Below are 25,205 nucleotides of genomic sequence, written 5' to 3'. Positions count from 1 at the left end.
CTGGATGATACCCACATCTCAGCCTGGCCACGTGGACCCTGTCCTCACAAGGGAGATAGGATTCAGAAGGATTGATATCAGGAGGCCATGAATGCAACTGTCGGTTGTCTTTAAGTGACTGAATGGAGCGGCGAGTGATCTGAGTATGGATATGCTTCTTGAAGCTAGTCTGAGGCGGGCGACGGGGGAGAGATGACAGTATTTGTGTATGATATCGCGTGCTAGGTGTTGTTTTGATGTTCCTTGGTGTGTGTGGATGGTGTGGGTTTGTGGAGGCTGCAGCAAGAATTTGGGTGCCTGTCGTGTTTAGTTGATCCTTGACTTTGAGGACACTGGTTTTTTGGTTTAGGTGGTCTGTGGGTGTAGTAGCTCTGCAGCCTGTGATTATTTTTAGGGCCTTGTTCTGTATGGTCTGTAGAGTGTTGTAGTGTGTTTTAGTGAGGTTAGAAGCCCAAGCAGGGCTTGCACAATTCATCGCTGAACGTATATATTGTTTGTATACTGTGGTGGTGGTTTATTTGTTGTGTCCAAATGTTGTACGGGCAAATGACTCAAAAGCATTAAGTCTTGGTGTTAATTTATCTTTGTTTGTAATGTGTTGTTTAAATGACATTGATGTATTGTATGTTATACCAAGGATTTTGTGTGTGTGTGTGTGTGTGTGTGTGCGTGTGTGTGTGTGTGTGTGTGTGTGTGTGTGTGTGTGTGTAATTCACTGAGTCAGTCAGGATCACTTGGTGGTCGTGATTGTCAGCTTCTACCCTCCCGGAAGGGAGCTGAGAGCTCATATAGTCCGATCTCAGGGCAAGGCTGTGACCTTCACACATGCCCCATTGCTCAAGGGGGAAAGTAACCACCCACTTCGTCAGTGAAACTTTTCGCAAGGCGAGAACTCCCATCTACCAGATGGCAAGCGAGAACGTTACCACTGTGTCAGCGAGTGGCGTGTGTGTGTGCGTGTGTGTGGTAGGGGAGTGTTGTTTATGGTGAGGTGTGGAATGTGACTGTGTTCTGCTGTCCAGTTTGTGAGAAGGGTCACTATAGATTTGGTTGGGTCTATTTTGAGCCTGATTGTGGTGAACCATTTGTGTAGTGTGTTAAGGTAAGGTTGGAGGATGTGCGTGGCAGTGTTTGTGTTTTGGTGTGTACGTGTATGTGTTATGTAACCCGCATAGGAAGCTATGTGTATATGTGGTGTGTAGGGTGTTGGTACGTCATGCTTGTATAGGTTAAAGAGAGTAGGGGACAAAACAGATCCTTGGGGGATGTCATTTGTGAAGTTTCTGATGTTCAATGACTGACCGGCAAATGTTACATGTGCATCTCTGCCTGCTATGTAACATGTGCATCTCTGCCTGTTATGTAACATGTGCATCTCTGCCTGCTATGTAGTTTTTCCAGTCATCTTTTTGTGTTATTGTGTATGTTTGTGTTGAATATTTTGTTTGTGAGGTTGTGGTGGGGGATGGCATCAAAAGCTTTGCTAATGTCTCATGTAACTAGCAGTGTTCTGTGTGATGGCCTAGCTGAATTCATGCCATCAAAAACTCTCTGTGTAAGGTCTGTAAGAAGAGTGTTTGTGGAGTGTAGTGGCCTAAAACCATGCTGTGATGGGACTAGGGGGGTGTGAGGTGTAACTACCTGTAGTTGTAATACCAGTTGTTCAGAGACTTTGGAAGGGGTACAGAGGTGTGATGGGGTGGTGTGAGGAAGGTAACATGGGGTCTTTAGTGGGTCTGAGGATAGTGATAACAGTGCCATGCTTCCAGATGTTGGGTATTATATTGTGTGAGTAGCTGTAGTTTGATATGTTGGTGAGTGCTTGTATGCCTTGTGGTCCAAGGTGTTTAAGGTGTATGTTGCTTATGTTGTGTGGTAAACAGGCAGATGAGTGCTTAAGTTTGCTAATAATGTGCTTCGTCTGGTGCGAAGTCTGAGTCTGTGGGGAACTGTCTCTTGCATTGGATGACACGCCGGTCGTTGCAATGGGGGTTTTGATGGCTGACATGTGAAACGTGATTAATAAGAGTGCTTGCTTGTTGTTTGTTTGAAGGTATGGTGTCTGTTCTTGTGATTGCAGTTTGTGATTGTGTAGTGTTGCTGTTGGAAAGTGTGATGCTGTTTAGTGTTTTGTAGAGTTTGCTGGTGTTTGTTCTGTGATCATGTGTTTGGAGATAATTATTCCAATTCAGTGTTTGCTGTTCTGATATTTTATTGTTTATCTGAGCGTTGAGTTCTTGTATTTGTAGTATGGTGTCTTGTGTATGGGATGTTGGAGAGTGTTGTAGTGTGTCATGTAGACTGATGAAGACCTGAATTTCTGGTGTGAAGTTGGGGTTATGTCTCTTTCTGTTGCCTCTATGGATGTCTTTTGTCTGTATTCTGAATAACTGTATTGAAAGTGTGTGGGGGCACTCACCATCCACTCAATTGATGCAGTGCTGCTCTCAGGTGCCTGCCTTTTCCTCTCCTCCATCCTTCTTTCCTCCCATCCTCTTCTGTCTTTCTTTCCTTTATTCTTTCCTCGTCCTTCTGCTTATGGGTGACTTTACACTCCCTCTTCTGTCTTTCTTTCCTTCATTCTTTTCTCTTCCTCCTGCCTGTGGGTGACTCTACACTGAGTGACAAGCCAAATGGTTTCCTGAATATACACCAAGAAACCATTTACTATGCTGGGTGGTAACCATATAACCAAATTTTGGCACCTGGTGGTTTAGTGGGTAATTATGGTGCTCCAGTCGGATTGAGCCGTAGCAGATTTACAGCCAAGGGGTGGTTGAGGTATATTGCTCACATAATGTCACTCAGGGATGAGTGAGGCTGGTCACTCTCATCTTAGCCTAAATGTCAGGACCAACTTGCCTAGCCCCAGGCTCCTACACTCCTCATGGGGCAACATAGGACTGGATGATAGATAGATAGATAGAAAGTGTGCACAGTGGTGTTGATGTTTGTGATGAATGTACTATTTAATGTTTCAAAGTGTTGTTCTGTTTCAGATGTGAAGGTCTCCCAGTTTGATCTCTTATAATTAGTGTAGCTGTGTGTCTGTGGCCAGCTGGGGTGATTCTGGTTTTGGAAGTGATGATGACTGGGAGGTGGTCAGAGCCAAGGGTTTTGACCGCTCTCTAGGATGTTGTGGGGGCGAGGTTTAGGGAGAAAAAGATGATGTCTGGGAATGATGGGAGGAAGAGGGCTTGGTGTGGGATATGGGTATGTTGATGGAGATTACTGAGTATGAAAAGATTATCTGTTTATGATTGTAGTACTAGCCATCTGTCTGCGTCAGGGTTGTTGATATGCCAGGCCGACGCCTTGGCATTGAAATCACCACCCAGGATAATGTTGGGTATGTTAGTGATGTGGTGTATTTGTGCAGAGTAACAATGTTGAACTGCTGGGGAATGAAGAATAATAAATAGTGACAGCAAGGATGGGTGAAATAAGAGAGAAGGAAAGAAACATTAAAAGAATGATAGCTATGAAGGAAGGAATAGGCAGCACTACATCAAGTGAGAAGGACAATGGGAGCAGGAAGCAGAAATAAGGCTTGGACTGTATAAGACAGGTGAGTCGAGGCCTATGCAAATTAAAGTCAAAGCTGAAACTGTGGTAAAGGAAATCTAGCAAACCCTCACAATACCATGAACTGGTACTCTGTGATAAATCACTTATATGATAATGAAAAATTAAGACATTTTCTTATAAACAATAGCAATTTCACTTATATGATCATTCTCACTCCATACAAAGCCTCATCAGTTGATGTACGACTGCTATTTTTGCATAAACAATAATTGCTGACATACAAGCTTACAGCGAGGTGCAGTGATGTGAAATACTGTACAGTAATCTACTGATTATCAAACACCACATTAACTGAAGCAAAAATCTTGCTGTATTAAAACCTGGGTTGGTGATTTGATTTATCTTTTAAAAAAAATAAAACTAAAAAAAAATCAATGATTTTTTTTTTTTTTTAAATTCAATTTGATTATTTTTTTTTAATTCGATTTTGTTTATTATATAGCTAATACTTCAAAAGCAGTATACTGAATACTGATAAACTTCATGTTCTGTCTATCTACTGATGGTTCAGGCTGAAACCCACTGCCCAGAATCCAGATACATACCTGTTCGAGTCCTGTCTGTACACTACTGGTTAAGACTGAGTTGCCAGTGGTAATCAAGACAGCATATTCCAAAGCTGATTATATTACCACACAGAAAAATCTTAAGCTGATATTATTATGACATGGCCTTAAATGACCATGCACAGCCTACCTAGTCTTATGGCTTTGATTTTTTATTTGTGGCTCATTATTTAAGATGTACAAATAATTTCTTGCTGGTTCCTTGAAAGCAGTGATAAGAAACAGGGAAGTGAGCATGGAAGTGAAAAAGTTACTACATGACAGTACTGTGATACCAACTCTAACGTATGGAAGTGAAGCTTGGACGTTGTTGGAAGGACACAAGTCAAAAGTGAAAGCAGTGGAAATGAGTTATTTAAGAAGAGCCTGTGGTGTCACATGGAGAGACAAGCTGACAAATGAGGATATAAAGGAGAATTGTGGTGTGGATGTGGATGTGATAGGATGCGTTAGGAGGAATACACTGAGGTGGTTTGGCCCTGTGGAGAGGATGGACGGTGAGAGACTGACGAGGAGAGTGTATGTGAGTGAGGTGGAGGGGGGAAGAGGGAGGGGGAGGCCGAAGATGAGATGGAGGGATGGGGTGGAGAGGTATATGAGAGAGGGGGGTGTGAGTTGGAAGCAGGGCAGTGAAATGGCGGGGGACAGGGCAACGTGGAAGCGATTTGTTTGTGGCCACCTCGAACGGGATTGAGGTGTCTGGCAATAGATAGATCCATCCATCCATCACCCAATCCCACGTTTCCCCATGAGGAGCGCTGGAGCCCGAGGCCAGGCAGCTGGTCCCGACATTAAAGATGAGAATGACCAACCCCACTCATCCCTGAGAGGCATTACATGAGCAATAAACCCCAACCACCCCTTGGATATAAACTTTCACCGGCTCAATCCGATTGGAGCACAATAATTACCCACTAAACCACCAGGATCCAAAATTTGGTTATATGGTTACCAGCCAATAGACAGACAGACAAATAATTTCAATACTTAGTTACACAAATGTAAATTTTTTTTTTCTTTTCTGTCATGCAATGTAGCAATTTCTAATGGCACCATTCTCCAAAATCTGCTTGCTTAAGTATCTGAATAAATGAATGCCAACACAAAGTTATACACAACTTTTATAAGATTTTATTTTTCCAGATTTTATTTTGTTAACTTTTAGATTAAAAAAAAAAAAAAAAAAAAAAACTAAAATAAAAAAATCATCATTTTCTTAGGAAAAAAAAAAATCAATGCTTTAAACACGTGATCAAATCAATTTGATTTAATCAATGCCAACCCTGATTAAAATATTTATTTTTTACAGCATTAACTGTCACTGCACCACTAAACACAAAAAATATCAACACAATCGTCTATATTACTACAGCATGGTGAGTACAGTACAGTATACGGTAACTTTACAGTAAAGTCACCGCTTGCATAACACGGAAATATTGTACAGTATACCCCAGTTTAACAATGCAATTGGTCAAGTAAAAACCCACCGTTAGGCGAAGTATCATATCTCAGGGTAGATTTAACATGTAAAGTATGGGGATGTGTTATTAAGCATTGAGTTTCCCCCTCAACCAAGTCCTAAACCCACCCAAATGTGTCCAACAACAGTTTCTAGCTAACCTAAACTCCCAGACAGCTTTAAAACGTTTCGTTTTCGTTTTTAAAGGCTCCAACATGCTTGCATGTGTCGGCCTTGGTCACCTAATGGCGGCTCTCCACGCTGCACGATCCATTGCAGCCTCCCTGTTCAGTCCCTTAACCCTAAGGTCACACTTAATGACCTCGTCCCATGTCTTTCTCGGTCTACCCCTCATAACCCCACCCCCAATATTAACACTTCTCACCTTCCTCACCCAACTATCATCCCCCATCCTCTCCACATGTCCAAACCACCTCAATCTACCTCTCCTCATCACAACACCAATACACTCCAGTCCCATCCTACCTCTCAACTCTTCCATTGTAAACCCAGCCCCTCCAGGCCTTGGACGCAAGGACGCACTGCACATCCACCTAATCATTGTCATTTCTGTACGTCTGAGCCGGCGAATGTCTTCCTCCTTCACTGCCCAGGTCTCACTGCCATACAGCATTACACTCCTAACACACGCTGCATACAAAGACCCTTTAGCACGTAGGGAGAGCCCCCTCAATGTCAGGAGAGGCAAGAGCTCCCTGAACTTCTTCCAACCACTTCTCACCCTAGCCACAGAGCTAGCTCCAGCCCCACCTCCAGCACACAACATGTCTCCTAAATAACAAAACTCTTCCACACACTCAAGAGATTCACCAGCAAGTTCAATTCTTTCACGTCTGACGATCTCCACCTGCTCACCCCGGCACGCCGTACACATAAAATCAGCATTATCTCGCAGTCTACCTCTGATACCACTACATCTCTTATGCACCCATTTATCACACACACCGCACAAGATGGAATTACTTCCCACACCCCTGTGGCAAACTGCACATGGCCACTCTCCCTCGTCCTTGACAGTACCGCCACCAACCCTAGATATCATCACTTTTGTTTTATCTGCATTTACCCTTAAACCCTTTTGCCCCATACCATCTCTCCACTTCCTAAACCTTTCCTCCACCTCCCTTTCATTCTCTGCAATCAACACCAAATCATCAGCATACAACAACTCCCACGGGAGTCCGTTTCTAAAGTCACGTGAAAGGGCTTCAAGTACCATGATAAACAACATGGGACTCAAGACTGATCCCTGGTGCACACCAACATTCACGGAAAACTCATCACTCAACTCTCCATTCACTCTCACCTGGGTGTGAGCACCCACATACATGGCCATAACCACCCTAACCAGCCACTCCTCCAAGTCAAGCTTTCTCATTGCCCATCAGTGGTCCCCCTACCTGGCATAAACCCAAACTGCATCTCATCAATATTCACTCTTTCTCTAATCATACCTTCTAAAACTCTCTCCATTACCTTCATTATCTGATCTAAAAGCTTTATACCTCTATAATTCCCTCTTTCCAGGGCATCACCCTTCCCTTTATACACATTTACAATTACACTCTTCAGCCAATCATCTGGGACAACACACTCATAAATAATCCTATTTATCAGGTCAGTGACTAAACTCACCCCTATATCGCCTGAGGCCTTCAACATTTCGGCAGTCAACCCGGACACACCTGCTGCCTTCCCCACCCTCATCCTGCCTAAACAAGCTAAATTAAGCTTAAAAGCAGTTTATAACTCACGGTTATCTGAACTCAAAAACAAAATCTGGAAATCATCAAATACACTCAATCCTCGTAAATCGCGTGTTCATAAATCACGGCTAGGTGGACGTCAGACTACCGGCAACCTTAAATCACTGTTAAGTCACGAAAATCGCCGATCTAGGCACCCAAATGGTCCTTTTCCGAGGAGACTTGTAAATCACAGCATTCAAATTGAAAATCGCGACCCAACAACCAATCACCGCGCGTCCCTGGTGGCATATGTGCATACTAATGCAGCCATGTTGTTGTTGTTCTTGTCCCGCCAGTCCACACACTACAGACCGTCGCCGTGGAGTACAAGAGCAAACTGCCTTTTTTGTGCAACTTCCCCCCGCCTCCTACCTGCCATGGCCCCTCCCGACCCCCCAGTGAAGTGCTCTAAGCAGTATGGCGTCAAGAAGCTGCCGCAGTTATTGTACAGTTAATGTCTGGAGCTCATTCGTCGTGTTGAGAGGAGAGAGAAGTTTTCAAAGCTGGCGAAAGGGTTTGGGAAGAACAAGTATTGAGAGGTTCTAAGTTCTTCCCAACACCATCCCAATCCATTCACTTAAGCAATTTCGTCATAGGATTAAGGTGAGATCCCATGACATGGCTTATTTCTATTTAATACATGGACTGAATATTCCTAAATTTGTATGTTTGTGTTTGATGGTACCTAGATACGTGTAGGTAGGGTGCTGTGGGGCCGGGTTGGCCAAAGTCCAGACCCAAATTAACTTTTCACATAAGAGTTATTATTCATAAATCACGGAATTCATAAATCACAGCAGTGGTCCAGACCCAAATTGCCGCGATTTACAAGGATTGAGTGTATGTCTGGAAAAAATTAAACTTAGTAAATTGCACCCCAAAATGACAATGTTCACCCCACTTATGACTAAAAACAGCCTACTCTTCACTGGATTCAGCAACTTCCCATTTACCCCATATAATCTTGATACTTTCCACAATCCTTGTCTATCTTCCCTGTCATATCCTTTCTCCAATTCCATGAAGGCTGTATACAACTTCTTCCCCTTCTCTAGATTCTTTTCCACTAAAGACCTAAGAATGAATATCTGATCTACACCTCTTCCCTTCCTAAAACCTCCCTGTTCTTATCCAACTAATCCCTGTTATTTCCCTAACTCTGTCAATAAGCATCCTACCATGTACTTTTCCTATTACAGTACACTGAGAAGACAAATGCCCTTATGATTACCACACACCTCTTTTTCTCCTTTTCCTTTGTACAGGGGAATAATTATACCTGACTTCCAAACTTCCAGGACTCTAGCTTCCTCCCAGGCCAATCTGCACAACTTCCATATCCATTCTACCACTATCTCCCCCACACTTCAGCATTTCACCACACACTCCATCAATTCCTGGGGCTTTCCCCATACTGACTTTCTCCATTGCTTCCAGTACTTCCATCCTACAGATCTCTTCCTCCCTTCTCACTTCCCTCCTTTTCCCAGCCACTTATGCTCACATTATTTTCATTCTCTATGTTTAGCTAACTATTCCTTAAAGTATTCTCTCCATCTGCTCACTTTTCCTCCCTTCTCCAATGGCAATCTACCATTTTTAACCTTCACTCCCCGAATTTTTTTTTTTTGCCTGCCCTCCTCTCTTCCTATTTCTCCCATCTTTCCTGTCACTTCTTATTACTTTTCTTTCCTATACAGGTGGCTTTACATTGAGTGACAAGCCAAATGGTTTCCTATAAGCCAAGAAACCATTTACAACGCTGGGTGGTAACCATATAACCAAACCATACGTGCTCCCTACGTATCAACAAGTGGGTTATGGAGGGTTAGTGCCCCTCCCCATAAAACAAATAACTCTGTCAAATGGCCACCCCTTATGGGATTATGGCATCTGGCAATAAAACACACACTAACTACTTGCAAAAAATAATTGAGAAAAGCAATAATATAATTTTGGTGGGCGACTTTAATTGTAAAGAGGTGAACTGGGAGGAATGGTACTCGGGAGGCAGCGAGGATTCGTGGGGCACTATGTTATTAAATATAATAATGAATAATGTGATGACGCAATGGGTCAAAGAAGAGACACGGTTTCGAGATGAGGACACACCAGCAAGGTTAGATTTACTGTTCACCAAAGAACCTGATGTAATAGAATCATTGGAATATCTCTGTCCTTTGGGAAAAAGTGATCACGTGGTCATTGAGTTCCAGATGTTAATAGGAAAACGTCGAGCCAAGAGACGAGCTTCATAGACAGGGAAGATACAACTTTCGGAAAGCAAATTTTACAGGATTGAGAAACTTTTTTGAAAATGCGGATTGGAGAAAATTCAGAGAAACAAGAGAGATACAGAGGAAGTGGGATATCTTTCTAGACCTCTATAATTTGGGAGTGGAAAAATTTGTACCAAGAGTAAGAGGGAAAGAAAACAGGAAAAAGGAGTGGTTTAATAGAAGGTGTATGATAGCAAAAAAAAGAGAGAGATAAGGCGTGGAACATTGGAGAAAGAGAGGTAACGACAGAACAAAGGAAGAATATAAAAGAACAAGAAATGAATACACAAGAATACGTAGAGAAGAAGAAAGGAATTTTGAAAAAGGTATAATTGACAAATGCAAGGATGAACCCAAACTGTTTTATAGATTTGTTAATGGCAAACTGAAACAAAAGGAAGGAATCACCAAACTGAAAGTAGAAGGAGAGGTCTTTAAGGATGCGGCAATGCAAGCAGAAATAATGAACAAACGATTCCAGTCAGTTTTCACTAAAGAAAAGGAGCTTGTGGAAGGGGAGGGAGTGATTAGAAATGTTCCTGTGATGAAAGATATAAAAGTGGAGGTACAGGAAGTGTATAAATTACTGGAAACTCAAGATGTAAGGAAAGCCCCAGGACCTGATGGAATTTCTAATTGGGTACTGAAGGAATGCAGAGAACAACTGGCGGATAAAATTCACAGCTTAATTGTATGCTCACTGGAAGAGGGGAAAGTGCCAAAAGAATGGAAGAGGGCAAATGTGGTACCAATTTACAAGGGAGGAAACAGGGAAGAACCCCTGAATTATAGACCAGTGTCTCTAACCAGCATGGTCGCAAAATTGTGTGAGAGAATCCTGAAAGACAGATGGATAAAATATCTGGAAGAGATGAATATTTTGGCTGAATGTCAGTTTGGATTCAGAAGTGGAAGGTCATGTGTTTTTAACTTGTTAAGCTTTTACTCAAGAGCGATTGATGTGGTACAGGAGAGAGATGGTTGGGTGGATTGTGTGTACTTAGACTTAGAGAAGGCCTTTGACAAGGTACCTCATAAGAGACTAATGTGGAAACTAGAATATATAGGAGGACTAAAGGGGAAACTTCTGGAATGGATGAGAGACTTTTTGAGAGACCGACAAATGAGGACAGTAATAAAAGAAAAGATGTCTGGATGGAGGGAAGTTACAAGTGGAGTCCCTCAAGGCTCAGTGTTGGCGCCAGTAATGTTCCTGATTTACGTAAATGATATGGTAGATGGAGTGACAAGTTATGCAAGTCTGTTTGCTGATGATGTAAAGATCTTGAGGAAGATAGAGGTTGAGGAGGATTGTAAAATACTGCAGGAGGATTTGGATAGGATACACAATTGGAGCCGGACGTGGGAAATGAAATTTAATGTAAAGAAATGTAAAATATTGGAAATGGGTAAAAGTACCAGGAGACCATCACTGAATTATTTTTTGGGTAATGAATTAATCACAAAAAGGAGAAGAGAAAGATTTGGGAGTGCTGGTCCAAGATAGTTTTCACCAGAAAAGCACATTAACAAGATCGTTGGAGAGACTTATAAACTCTTGACTAACATAAGAGTAGCATTTCATTATATGGATGAGGAAATGATGAAAAAATTGATAGTGGCCATGATCCGCCCCAGGTTAGAATATGCAGCGGTAGTGTGGTCCCCACACAAAAAGAAAGATATAAACAAGATTGAGAGAATACAAAGAACAGCAACCAAGATGGTCCCCAGTCTGACAGACCTGTCATACAGAGAGAGGCTGGAAAAACTGGATTTGCCTTCGTTAGAGGAAAGGAGAAAGAGGGGAGACATGATTGCGGTGTTCAGGACCATGGTGGGAGTAGATAAAATTGACAAAGAAGATCTGTTTGTATGGGATAAGAGAGCAACAAGAGGACACGGAATGAAATTGAAAAAGTCAAGCTGCTTGAAGGATATCAAGAAATATAGCTTTCCTTACAGAAGTATAGACTTATGGAATAGCCTGGACAAAGAGATCGTCCAGTCTAAAAACTTAAACGAGTTTAAAGCTAAATTCGACTTATTAAGAAACAGCAACGGAAACCCACGAGCATAGTACATTCCGTGTATATCACAATTAGGTATATTAGGTAAATACTTAAATATTTGGAACGACTTAGACAAAGAGGTGGTGCATGAGAAAAACATTCATGTGTGTAAAGGTAGACTTGATAAATGTGGATATGAAGACAGGACAACACGAGCATTGCTCAATTCCTGTATACTACAAATAGGTAATACATGCTGAACAGATTTCTTCTGTGAATTTCTTGCACACACCTTCCATCTTCCCCATCTGCTCCAAATCATATTTACCCAATCGCTCCTCCACTTTTCTCTTATATTCTGCCTTTTTTTTTTTCATCCTCTTGCAACCTTTCTACCCTCCTTGTATGGACTACTCCTCCTCTCCTTCCCTCCTCCTATTCCTCCATTGCATTAGAACCTTGACTTTCACCTCCACCAAGTGGTGGTCAGAAAGTTCACTCCCCAAACCTCTGTATGCTCTTGCATCCATTACAGGCCTTCTTATTCTGTAATCCACACACACACAATAAATCACTGCTTTCAAATCATTCAATTCACCACACACCTTTCTCAACACTTGCCACGTAAGCCTGTGGATCATTCTTTTCCTACAGGGTAATGGTTATCACCAACCTCCTCTCCGCACAAATGTCCACTAGAGCACTGCCATTCTCATCCACTTCTGCAGGAACACCCCACTCACCAACTACTCCATCCACTTTCACATTCCCTACTTTTCCATTTATGTCTCCAATCAAAAACACTTTCATTCCTTTCAAACTTTTCCATGCATGCTTCCACAATAGCCCAGGACTCTTCTTTCACTCTGCTTGCACGATCTTGTGTTGGCGCATACACACACACAATCGCCCGCATTTGTTTCCTGCTTTCAATATCTTATGCACATAATCCTTGAGCCAACTGAACCATAATCTCTAATATTCTCCTTCCATCTCTGGCCCACAACAATACATGCTCCCTCTTTTGCCCTCTCTCACCTACTCCTGCACATATACCCCATCCACACTCCCACTCTCTCACCTTTCCATTTAGTCTCAGTTATTCCACATACGTCCACTCTTGCACCTTCAAGAACCTGGACAATCTCTCTTTCACTTCATCATTCACATCCCTTACATTCCATGTTGCAATCCGCATCATGTCCTTTGATTGGTCCTTAGTTGTCATCTGTTGGTCAGTCCTGGTTCAGGGCTTCTTGTTTGTATTTTTAGTTAGTTGTTTTCGGGAAAGGGACACCAATCCTTCGCCAATCCATTTGTTGACACGTAGGGAACACCTGTTGGTTGGTTACCAGTATATAGTTACCACCCATATACAGTACCGTATATCCTCTTTTCTAACGGCTTTCATGTTTCAATTATTGTAATTTTTATTGGTACAGTAGTGCTTTTTTTCCCTGTGGGAGGGGAGACTGAAAACAGCAAAATAAAGTACTTATATATAATATTTCAGTATTTTTGCAGTTTCAGACATTCATGCTTCTTGGTTGTTAGTTCAGTTAGGTTAGATCAGACTGGGTCAGATGAGTTACTGAAGATTAGAGTACGGTAAGTCTATTACATTATGTTAAGCACACTAAATTAGCTAGATTAGGTTGGGTTAGGTAAAAAAAAAAAAAAAAATAACCCTGACTGTCTAAAACTGCAAATTTACCAATATTACTAAAAATTAGAAACATGAAAAACTTATATTTAAACCAAAAATAAAATTTAAAATAAGGGTGAGGTAATATAAAAAATTCAAGTAATTCTTGCAACAAACACCAAACAAAAGGGAAAAGTATCAGAAAAGCCTCACAGTAATAAATATTTGTGGCAGACAAAATGTGTCACGGATTGTCCAGTAACCGGTACAAATATTAATGCGAGGAAACAGCCTAACAAAACCAAACTCCTCTTTTGTCTTACTTGGTATGTTAATAAAGAAAAAAAAAAAATGTATGACTAATAAAAATAAATGAATATACCTGTACCTTATCTTTCCCCTTCCCCATCCTTTCTTGATGTGCTTTGTCCAAACTTTTCTGTCACGTAAGTTTCTTTTAAATTCAGTGTTTTGAAGAACAGACTATAGCGCGGCGGGAAATCTTAAGGGATACATGTTGCAAAAATATTAGTGTATACAGTTACAAACTCTACTAAGTATCAGTATTAAATGATTAAAAAAAAAATCATTATTCAAAATTAAACTAAGAGAGTTCGCACTTCCTTACAAACGAGGAGACCAGACAGACTGGGACTATTTTTTTTTTTTTTTTTGTATATCATATCTATAATCTAATATCACTGATTCATTCCTGAAAATAATTTATTTACTAATAAATTACCCACTCTCAAAATCGTGTAATCAGGAAACATCATTTATAAAAGAAAATGATTATCTATCTATCTATAGCCCGACGCCCTAATCCCGCAAAGGGTGGCCGCAGACAAAACGCCTCCAAGTCGCTCTCTCACCCACCATTTGACTACCCTCCCCTCAACGCACCCCCCCTCCCTCATATACCTCTCAACTCCATCCCTCCACCTCATCCTCGGTCTACCCCTCCCTCTCCCTCCCTCCACCTCACCTACATCCAACTTTCATTCTCATTTAGTCAGTCTTTCATTCTCCATTCTCTTCACATATCTCGTGTATACTTTTCATTTACCCTAATCAGGCTCTCTCTCTCTCTCTCTCTCTCTCTCGCTATTTATATATATATATATATATATATATATATATATATATATATATATATATATATATATATATATATATATATATATATATATATATATATATATATATATATAAAACGAAAAGTATGTAACGAATGCATAATCATAGCTATGACGTACGGTTGTGACTTCTGAGACCTCCAGGCTCCACTCCAGCACAGATTAAAAAGGGTCAGTCCATAATCCGCAGGTAGAAAGTCATTGGTTAGGCTAAAGCTGGTTCGTTCCTGGAAAAAGAAATTTCGTGTTAAACCTACAGTCCTACACATACGATCTAGTCCTCGATGGGCAGTCGGCGGAGGAGTTGGTTACCCCTTTGATTTGGTGAAATTCCAATGAATATTCCTGTAGGAGGAGGCCTCAACTGGTCAGTCTCGAGTTTTTGTACTTAAATTTGGCCAGGAATTTATGGGGGTGATGATCCGTGCAGACTTTGGAGTGAAGGCAGAACCCCTACGTACACAGAGAAATATTGCAGGGTGAGTATGATTGCAAGTAATTTCTTCTCAATGGTAGAGTAATTCTGTCGGGCCTAATTAAATTTCTTATTGAAGTATTTCCACACCGTGACAGTTATCTTGCAGCAACACTTCACCAGCCCCGACGCCACTATAATAGCATCAATAGCTAATCTGAACGGCTGCTGAAATCGGGGTCCCTAAGTATAGGCTGACCGGCCAAAACTGCTTTTAGCCTTGAAAAGGCCTTCTCACACTCTGACTTCCACTCATACTTTACATTCTTCTGCAACAAATCAGTCAAAGGAGCTACAATATTAGAGAAATTAATCACAAATCTCCGGTAGAGTACCTGCCATCCCCCCAAATATCTGTAATTCTCTTTTGTTCATGGGTTGGGGGAACTGGTTTATGGCCTAAATTTTGGTAACAGGGAGACAGACCTGCTCTAACCGCACCATGTAACTTCCAAACTCACACTTCGTTAAAGTAAGAACTAGGTTGGCAGAGGACAGTCTGCAATACAGCTTCAGTGTATTTCTTCTACTGTAGGAGTCACAAAAAATCACATTATCCATATAAATTGCACATCCCTCAAGAGAGTCAAGATCCCTGCTAATATTGTTGATTGACCTCTGGAAGGTGGTAGGTGCATTTTTCATACCATAGGGCATGCCTTTGCACTGATGGATGTTGCCACCAACTGCAAAGCAGGAGATTTCCTGAGCCCTCTCAGTTAGGGGGACCTGCCAGTACCGGTACCCTTTCAGCGAGTCAAGCTTAGTAATGAACCGGGCACTGCCTATATTATCCATGCAATTATCCACCCTAGGAATAGGATAGGAGTCTGACTTGTTGAATTCACCTCCCTAAAGTCAATACAGAACTGGTAGGACCCACCGGGTTTTGGGACCAGCGTGACGGGGGAGCACCACTCACTCTTGCTCAGCACCACCAGCCCCTATTGCAGCATGTAGTCCTGCCCTACCTGTAGGATGGTCTGCTTGTGAGGGCTGGCACGGTAGGGGGAGTGCTTCACTGGCTGGGAGTCTTCCACATCCACGTCATGTTCGGCAGCCTCGGTCCGCCCTGTGGTGTCTCTGAAAACCCCCCAAAACTTTCCAAGGAGGGTGATGCTTGAAGTTCGCCTTTCTTCTGTCAAATGGGAGACTTTGCTAGTAAGCGTCCCCCATGTATCGTGATCGTCCCTCCGGCCAGTAACGTCCAGCGGGCCACCGTCGTCCTTTTTTTAGTCTCCACCGCAGATATGACACACTGTGCTTGGGGAGACCACGCCTTCTCGTCGGTGGCATTGTTTCAACATGTTCACATGGCAGTCTGCGTCCCTTATGCCTGTCCGAGGTTAACCACATCGACTTCCCCCACTGTCTTCTCTACTGTGTAAGGGCCCCAAAATCTTGCCTGCAGAGGTTGACCATGGGTCAAGATCATAACTAGTACCTGATCTCCTGGGGAAAACTCCCTGATTGCTGCTTTACAGAAATGCTCATACCACCTCTTAATCTTTCCCTGGGAAGACTCCAAGTGCATGATTCCTGGCAACCTTTAAGCTGCTGGCCAGCCTTTCTTTGAACTGAGTAACGTATTCCAGTAAATTAACTTGGTCATCAACTTGGACCCACTGATTCTTAAGAAACCTGAGAGGTCCTTTCACTTCATGCCCGAAAATCAGCTAGAAGGGAGAGTAGCCTAGGGATTTGCTTGGGGCCTCCCGGGTGACGAACAGCAGCAGAGGCAGACCCTTGTCCTGATCCTTCTCCCGATTAATACAAAAATTTTTAATCATGGATTTCAACGTTTGGTGAAACCTCTGCAAGGCTCCCTGACTCTTGAGGATGGTACGCAAGGGACGTGATCTGGGAGATTCCTAGCTCCTTTTGAGTCTGACGGAAATGTCGGGATACTAAATTACTCCCCTGATCTGACTGGACTTCCTTCAGAAGACCATATCGGGTAAATTTTTCATCTCCTTAACTACTGCTGTGGCCAAACTGTTCCTTAAGAGGATCGTTTCAGGGTATCTAGTGGCCACGTCCATCACAGTAAGAATATACATATTGGTGTCCCGAGGAGATCTTAGGCAGAAGCCCAAGAATATCAAGAAGGACTCTAGTCAATGAGGCCTCAAACACGGGGAGAGAAATCAAGGGGGCTGCAGGAATGGAACTACCACACTTACTCACTAGCTGACAGTTGTGACAGGACCAGCAATACTGGGAAACATTTCGGCAGGCCAGTAGAAATGTTGCCAGATGAGGGACAGCACCTTCTTCATTCCCAAGTGCCCTACTAAAGACAAGTCTTGAGGCAGAGACAAAATTTTCTGCCTATACTCCTTGGGGACAACTGTAATAACTGGACTGAAACTGAACAAATCAAATCAATCACTGGTCTGACCGAGATTCGATCTCAGGCCCTCACACTTCATGGGCACACACATTACCATTGAGCCAAAGAAAGGATCCCCACTTTGCCTCTAAGCAACGTGTGTTTTTACAGACTTGGTGATTAATTTGGTCAGTTTCAAACACACGGTAGCGCAGCATTGGAGGCCACCACTGGGGACACTGCGGACCACACCGAACAGCTCATCCCCGGGCTGTAAGGACTAGAACGCTGTCGGCAGCCCCCATCACACATTCCATAATCGAACCACGATAGCACCACTAATTCAATTATTGGCACTCATGAAGTTTGACCATGATAAACGCCGATAACAAACAATGTCACGATGGCTGTAAGTATGTGTCATAATGGTCGTAAGATGGTCACGATGGAGTCATGGTAGCTGTAAGACTGAGTCACGATTGGCAGTGTAATGCTAGGTGTTTTAGGGTCGGCTTCCCGTCCCTGTAATGCCTATAGTGTGTAGCTGGGTTCTCTTTCTAGACCGGAGCCTAAGCAAATACGAGAGAGGCAGGACACAAAAACTCAAGGCAACAACCTTACATGTGTATTTCTAAATTCTACAAGTGGAACGGGTAGATGTCACAAGAGTAATTATTCTGGGCAATTATAAAATTTAGGTCTAGATTGTGGGTATTAGTATCATGCAGGATACTATTTGAGACAAGGTCAGGTAAAGTGAATAGCACATTAACTAAGATCAGGAGTCCTAGGGCAGTGAAACCAAATACTGTCACTCGGGGGAACTCCAGGCTCTATCTGTCAGGTGGAGTTCCGTTCACTGGGGCCACGGCACTGTTATCACTGTTGGCAGTCTACTTCGTTTGTCTGTCACATTATTAATTATTACTATGGCACTAGGAGCCTCTGATTGATCTCAGCATGAGGCTATGTCACTGTGATGGTATTACGTTCACTCAGACAGACACTTTACTCACTGCCCGACCGTGTTCACTGTCTCATGGTCACTTTAACTATTCCACCTTTCTTTTACATTAACACTGACAGGTTTTACATCTGACTTCCCGTGTTCTAGTAACTCACTGTTCTGCCCTCGCTTCACTGTATCACTTTCACTGTGCTTTCACTGTCACTCACTATTGGGACTGGGTGTGGTGGTGGTCAGGTACAAGGGCGGCGGGAACAACTCAGCCTGCCTACTGACGGGGCTGAGCTCCACCTGGGGCCTCTGTATTCAGGAGCCACGGGATCACTCGTGGGGACGTCCTCTTTCATTCAGGGCTGTGGGTGCCGAAAAGCCCCGCACTCTCAGGGGTCAGGGCTGGAGTCTGGCCCTCTGGGCTGGGGCCGAACAGCTGCCTGAATTGTTCACTCAGGCGCCTGACAGAGGTCAAGGGTCTCAGCGTCAGGGTGTGGGGATGTCCTGCCTAGGGGTCCTGGGGGCGGTCTGGAGGTCCTGCGGACTGTGGTCTCTGGTGGTTGGGGACGCCATCAGGAGTGGGCTGCGACGTCGGCCTCCGTCGGGGTCCTTCAGGCGAGGCCTCTCAGGGACCGGCTGTAGTGAGAAGACCCCAGTGGTGGTCATGGGGCCTCTCCAGTAGTCCTCCAGGCTGGGGCCTCCCTCTGAGTAGTAGTCTCATGGAGGGGAGTCAGCACTTGATGGAGGAGCGGCTACCGGCCGTCTCCTCTCGAAGGGCCCAGCTACTGGCCGTGGCCTTCTAGGGGCGTGGCTACTGGCCATGGTCTGTGTAGGGGAGCGGCTGCTGGCCGACTCGAGGGCACCTTCGGAGCAGCTGCCGGCTGTCTCCTGATTACCTCCAGAGCGGCTACCGGCCATCTCCTGTAGGAGGGTTGAGTGATTACCGGCCGTCTCTAGGGCATTTTCGGAGCAGCTACCAGCTGTAGACGAAGGTGGGAGTGGCTACCGGCCGTTTCCTGTAGAAGGGTTGAGCAGCTACCAGCCGTCTCTTTTAGGGGACCCTCAGAGCAGGTTCTGGCCATCTCCTGACGAAGGCAGGAGCGGTTACCGGCCTTCTCCTGATTACCTCCAGAGCGGCTGCAGGCCGTCTCCTGTAGGAGGGTTGAGCGGCTACCGGCTGTCTCAGGGGTGCTGACTGGAGCTAGAGTAATAGCTCCACCCCGATCCTGTCGGCGGTCGGCTCGCCCGGAAGGTAGTGTCTTTTTCCTGCTATGGTGGTGGCGGCGAGTTTCGGGTCATAGGGACACGCAGCCTCGGCGGACTTATGTCCCTGTTGCCCGAAGTCAAGTTGAGCTCTATTTGGCCCTCCACAGGCTCCTTCTGGGGGTGTTGGGCTGCCCTCAGTAAGACTATTCAGCATTTTACCACCATCTTCGGGGAAAAAGTCACGTCCCTGTGACTGGAGGTTGTAAACTTTAGTGTCATAGGTGTGGTACTCTGGCTGCAGGTGTTTGGAGGAGGGCGTGTCATGCTGTAGTGGTGAGATTTTCATTCAGCTGGGCATTGCAGGTGATGAAGAGGGTGGAAGAGTTGGTGGAGACGGGGAGGAGTCGTAGGAGGTGGAGGGATCCACGGACTCGGTGATTGCGTCCAAAGGGCGGCGCCCATATGGCTTGGCGAATCCTCATGGCGGTAGGTGTTGTCTTCTGTAGGGAGCTGTGCTGAATGCTGGAGATGGACGACAAGTGTGGGGTTTTACGCTGGACTGATGCGGTGCGAAGTCCATGGGGAGTGTAGGTGGCTGGGATTTGGGCCTGGTGTAGCATGAGTGTGAGATGATTTAGGGTAGGAGGTGGGGTGTGATTTTGCGGTGAGGTGGGTGGTGTGGGAGTGTGGGTGTATCGGGCAGGTGGATGGGAAAGGTGGCTGGAGTGTGTGATGGTTGTTTTAAGGGTGGCTGTGGGAGGTGATGTGTGTGTGCGGTGTCAGCGTGTTTGGGAGGTTGGTGGGGTGTGCAGGGGCGGATGTGTGGCAGCAGGGTTGGGGGTGGCACGGGGTGCCGGGCAGGGCGTAGGCCTGGTGGGTGGTGGAGTCGTGGGTATGTGGGCGGTGCAGGTGGGATCGGGTGTGGGGGATGGGGTAGGTGGGGCTGAGGGGGTGGGAGAGAGAGACAGGTGGGGTGGGTTGGGGGTGGTGGTGGGTGATGGTTGGGGCAGGGGTGTGGCAGTTGAAGGGGATGTGGTCGCGTGGGCGGGACACGTGGTGCTGGGCGTGGGGGATGGGGTGGCCAGTGGCTAGGAGGTGGGGGAGAAGTCTAGACTTGGTGGTGTTGGTGAATCTTCAGGTGAGGTGTGAGGCGGCATGGCAGAGGGTGAGGTGGAGGTGGCGGGGGAGGGGCAGGGGGAGAGAGACGGTGAGGGGGAGATGTAGCAGTCATAGGAGGTAGAGGGGAGCGGAGCGAGGGCAGTGGGTGGGGTGGGGTGGGGGACGTGGGGGCGTGAAAAGGGCGTACATGACGTTTCTGAGAGTGCGAGGGGTGCTGTGATATTCAACCATCACTTGGTAGGGGTAAGGGGCACAGATGATGGTATGGGGTCCCGTGAACCACGGCGCGAGCTTGTGGGGGGTGGGGAGCTGTGCTACCATGACAGTGTCGCCTGGCTTGTAGGGGTTGGAGGCAGTGTCAGGGCGAAGGTCCAGGTTATTCTGAAGGTGGGATAGGCACTGCTTGAGGTGGTGAAGGGGGTCAGATGTGGGAGAAGAGGTGGGGGGCTGTAAGTGTTGTCGCAGGGGTAGGAGGAGAGGTGTTTCCCCAAATATTTGTTCGTACGGTGAAATGCCGTCCTCTTGGAGGCAGGAGTTTATACCCCATTGTATGATTTTGACATGGTTGGGCCAGTCTTCGTCTTTGATGGCTTGTGTCTGGGTGCGGAGTTGGTTCATTAGTGTATTATGGCTTCATTCGCAGATAGCATTTCCCTGGGGCCAGTAAGGGGACTAGTGTGATATGTGGTAGCCAAAGATGTGGGCTAGCTCCTCCCAGAGTTTGCTGGTGAACTCTGGTGCATTGTAGGATTGGATTGCTTAAGGAATGCCAAAGTAGGGAAAAACGTGCTGAATCAGGGCTTCATCAACTGCAACAGCATGGTGTTCTTTTGCCAGGCAGGCTGTGACGAATTTCGAATACACATTAACGACGTGTTGACGTACTGATAGCCCGATTTTGGAGGTAGAGGTCCCACTAAGTCAGTCGCCAATAACTGCCAAGGTTTGTGGGCAGTAATGTGCCCCAATGGACCAGTGGTGCAGGTGATGTCTTTACCCAAGGCGCACGCCCGGCAGGATTGCATAATCTCCTTGGCTAGGGAGGAGGGATTTGGTGCCCAGTGTCGTTAATGACCTGCAGGAGTTTTTTCGTGCCCAGGTGGATTCCATTATGGGTATGCAGGTGCCAGAGGGCGTCGAGGATGGCGTCGGGGGCTAGGATAATATGCCCAGACGGAGTGAGCAGGTGGTGGCCCTGGCAATATAGCTTTTGAAGAGATGTTGGGGAATCCACGGGGGATCGTTCCTTATGACACCACTGTTGGAGGAGATCTGGCTCCGGTTGTACGGCACTGATGGGGAGCCGTGCACGGAGCTTGAAGGGGTGGATCTGGTGCCTTATGGAAATGCAACCACCTTCTGTGACAGTTGATGTTGGCCCAGAGTTTCTGCAACAGATCCAACCCTAAATACCCGTCGTAGGCATGGCAGGGGGAGTCAGATATAATAAACTGGTGTTGGGCGGTTGCTTTCTGGTGTGTTTGGATATGAAGAGCCTGGGTTTCCCCACGGATGGGCAGGGGGTCGTCCCCCGCGTCTACGAGGTGAGCTGAGGTGGGGAGGAGAGGGCCGAAGGCTCTGGCATGACGGGAGTAGAAGTGATGGTATAGGCACGACCTGGCTGCTCCTGTGTCAACCAGCAGTCGAGCTTTCACCCCGTTCAACCTGGCCTTGTCGTAGACCGGGGGGCGATACTTGTGTGACGTGGTCCCCGCCACTGTGGGGAGGTGCAGGGATGGTCCTAAAAATCCAGTTGGGGTGAGGTACCTTCCCCCTTGCCACCTATGTCCGCCTCGTCGGCGTTGGGGGCCTCTATGGGGGGGGGGAAGGTTTGTCGGGCCGATCATCCTCCATGGCCGACACTTTGCGGTGCCCCTGGTTAGCAGCTCTTCGCTGGGCGGCCTTTAGTTGCTCTCTAATATCGTGTATGGGGCAGCAGTGACTGCATGCCGTGAACTCCCAGGGGTTGATGGAGACGAGATTGGACATCTCCCTGGGAGTAGGTTGCTTCCTGGTGGGATGGCTTGGGGGAGGGCTGGTGGTTCCTGGGGTGGCGGGTGTGGGGTCGGTGTCCAGGGCTTGTTGGGGGGCAGCTTGCAGGTGGGGATACTGCTCACTGCCCCTATCTGCTGGGGCGCGGAATGGGTGGCGAGTAGGCGCCTGATCAACTGGATGTCTTTGTCAATATCCCCAGTCGGGTCGTAAATGGTAAAATGTTCCCTGACCACACTGGGGAGTATTCGTAGGAGAATATAAAACATGTGTTGGTCCCGGGTTTGTGAGTCTGCCTCCAGGTAGGCAGTGGAGACAAGACGTCATGTTTGAATGAGGGTGTCGTCCAAGTTCCCGTCGTAAATTAGTGCATTTAACTGGGAGAAGGCAACGATTTCCCTAGTGAGGGCGTGACAGCTTGGGTCACGATTTGTTGAAATTGATCCCATTTCAGTTCCGGGACTAATTTTGTGGCTATGCTCGAGACAGTTTTTCCGAGGTGGGGGAGGGTGACTGTTATCTTTTCGTGATCATTCTCAAAGCTTATGTCTAGTATGGCTTTGATCGATATATGTGCATATATCGTAGAGTTCGGCGTCGAACTTTGGGAGTTGGACGTGTGGTTTGGCCACCATGGATGTGGAATTTCCGTTCTTTGCCATTTTACCACTGGGTCAAGACTCACCAGTGTTATGCAGCGTGTTCTGTGTCCCGACTTCTCAGGTCCAGTCACGGTGCAACTCTGGGTCCTTAATTCCTGACCGGGTCAGCATCAGCCAGGAAGGGAAACACAAACACCACGAGTAAACAAATACACAAATATATTAATAGAGAACAATTACACACACAACATTCTATGACCAGAGTCGAAATTACACAATGTCTTACAGTGATATTGATCTCAATCACTGTTCACCTAGTTCAGTATCTTTGTCTTACATCTGGGTTATTTCCTCGCAGTATCACAGGCAATATTTCACTAATATAGCTAGTACGTCAACACAGACAGATTTTGCAGACAACACAACCCAGTATACCCACAGGGACAGTTCTTAAGCCTAGGTGTTCGCATGACACAGACGGGTCTTAGCTAATACATCATCTCCACCTGACATGTACGGAAGTCCTTAGCTAACTTAGCCTCTATACACGCGTCACACAGACCGAAAATATACCGTAGGTCACACTGGGGGAAGTGGGGGGGGGGAAAGGGGCTTAATGAAGATAGGGAGGAAGGGTATCTGTCTGTGGGGCTGGGCCGGGGGCAGGGAGGAGAGGGGGGGAGGGTATAGCACCGAGATACACTGAGATATTGCTGTGTTACGTGAGTGCACGGGCTTGACTGTCACTGTCCAAGGGGGGGGGTCTCAACCTGGGGCTTGGGTTATACATTCCGCACGTGATTCACAGGGGCTCAGTTCATCGGCAAGGGGGTAAACACTATGAGTTGGGGGGGGAAGTGTGTGCTGCGTACGAGGATAGGGGGGAGGAACACAGGAGAATGGTTCACTGGTAGGTCACTGGGGGGGGGGGCTCACAACACTGGGGAAGTATACGATCACAAGACCTGTTACTCACGGTTCTGACGGAGGAGGGGGACCATGGCCCTCGGGGAAGAGGACCTATGCAGGGAGCTCCAGATGGTGGCCAGGCATGGGAGGCGGGCCGTCCGGGGAGCTGTGCAGGTCGGTGGGGCCTGGGGAGTTGCCACTAGTCCGGGAGGAATGGAGCGGCATCTGGGGCGGCTTTCTTGCCACGTCGGCCCTGCGGAAGGCAGGGCTTTTGGGACTGGGACCAAGGAGGGCCAGGAGTCGGGCTATACGCCGTTGGCCCTTGGTCGTCTTTGGGGTCCAGTGGAGGCCCAGGCTGAGGGTCAGTCGGTAGGAGGGTGCGACCGGGGTGGGGCAGCCTGCACCCTGGTCCAGGGCGGCCGTCAGGGAAGAACTGCGGCCACTCTCATCAGAGGAGGCCCTTTGGCCACAGTGAGCACCTGGGGAGGCCCGCTGGCTCTGGGGGCTGCAGCCTCTGCTGCGAGGGGAGGCCAACAGGGTAGGGCTGCTGCCTCTGGTCCTGGCGGAGCCTGTCAGCGCCTGGGGTGGCCTGGGCTGGAGGGACTGGATCCCGGGCCTCGGGGATACCTCGTCTGGTCCGGACTCTGGTGGGGAGCCTGTAGGGGGACAGACTCCAGCCTTTCGAGGAGAGAGCTGGAAAGAGTGGCGGTGGGTCGAGGCAGAGGTGACTCCTGTCATCATGCAGCCCTGTCAGGCACTGCCTGTGCTCCTGCGTGGATCAGGCACGTGGGGGCACTCCTGTCATAGGGCTAGGGCCTCCTGCCCTTGAGACATTGGGAGGAAGAGGTCGGACATACTCTCTTGGCTTTTGCCACAGCTCTGAGGGAGTGTGCCCTCCCGTCGTCAGGTCAGAGTTACCTGTCCCGGGGACGTCAGGAGGACGAGGTCAGACGAACTCTCGCGGCTTACACCGCAGCTCCGACAGAGTGTACCCTCCTTCCGTGTGGGAAGGTCTCGTGCCTGTAACATCGGGAGGAAGATGTCGGACGTACCCTCTTGGCTTGCGCCACAGCTCTGACGGAGCATGCCCTCCTTCAGTCTCGGCAAGGGAATAGCAACCCTAGAGGCTCCTCCCGAGTCCTCAGTCAAATGTGG

The 25,205-nt window shown here is 46.6% G+C and overlaps 1 protein-coding gene across 1 annotated transcript in view; it reads right to left on the bottom strand.

Moving 5' to 3' along the window:
- Positions 1 to 16,722, bottom strand: part of Dna2 (DNA replication helicase/nuclease 2) — a 193,535-nt gene extending 176,813 nt beyond the window's left edge. Inside the window, exons 1-3 of the mRNA XM_080267024.1 lie at positions 16,638 to 16,722; positions 15,904 to 16,070; positions 15,359 to 15,784 (exon numbers count right to left, since the gene is read on the bottom strand). Coding sequence (XP_080123150.1) covers positions 15,359 to 15,784; positions 15,904 to 16,070; positions 16,638 to 16,722 — 678 coding nt within the window. The remainder of the gene's footprint in view (positions 1 to 15,358; positions 15,785 to 15,903; positions 16,071 to 16,637) is intronic.
- Between the last annotated feature and the right edge of the window lie 8,483 nt (positions 16,723 to 25,205).

Source organism: Coenobita brevimanus, chromosome 23, assembly GCF_032717465.1.
Source record: "Coenobita brevimanus isolate Jiangsu-jjx chromosome 23, ASM3271746v2, whole genome shotgun sequence".
Taxonomy (NCBI): Eukaryota; Metazoa; Arthropoda; class Malacostraca; order Decapoda; family Coenobitidae; genus Coenobita; species Coenobita brevimanus.
Note: the sequence above shows the minus strand (reverse complement) of the source record. Positions and strands in the feature narration are given on the sequence as shown.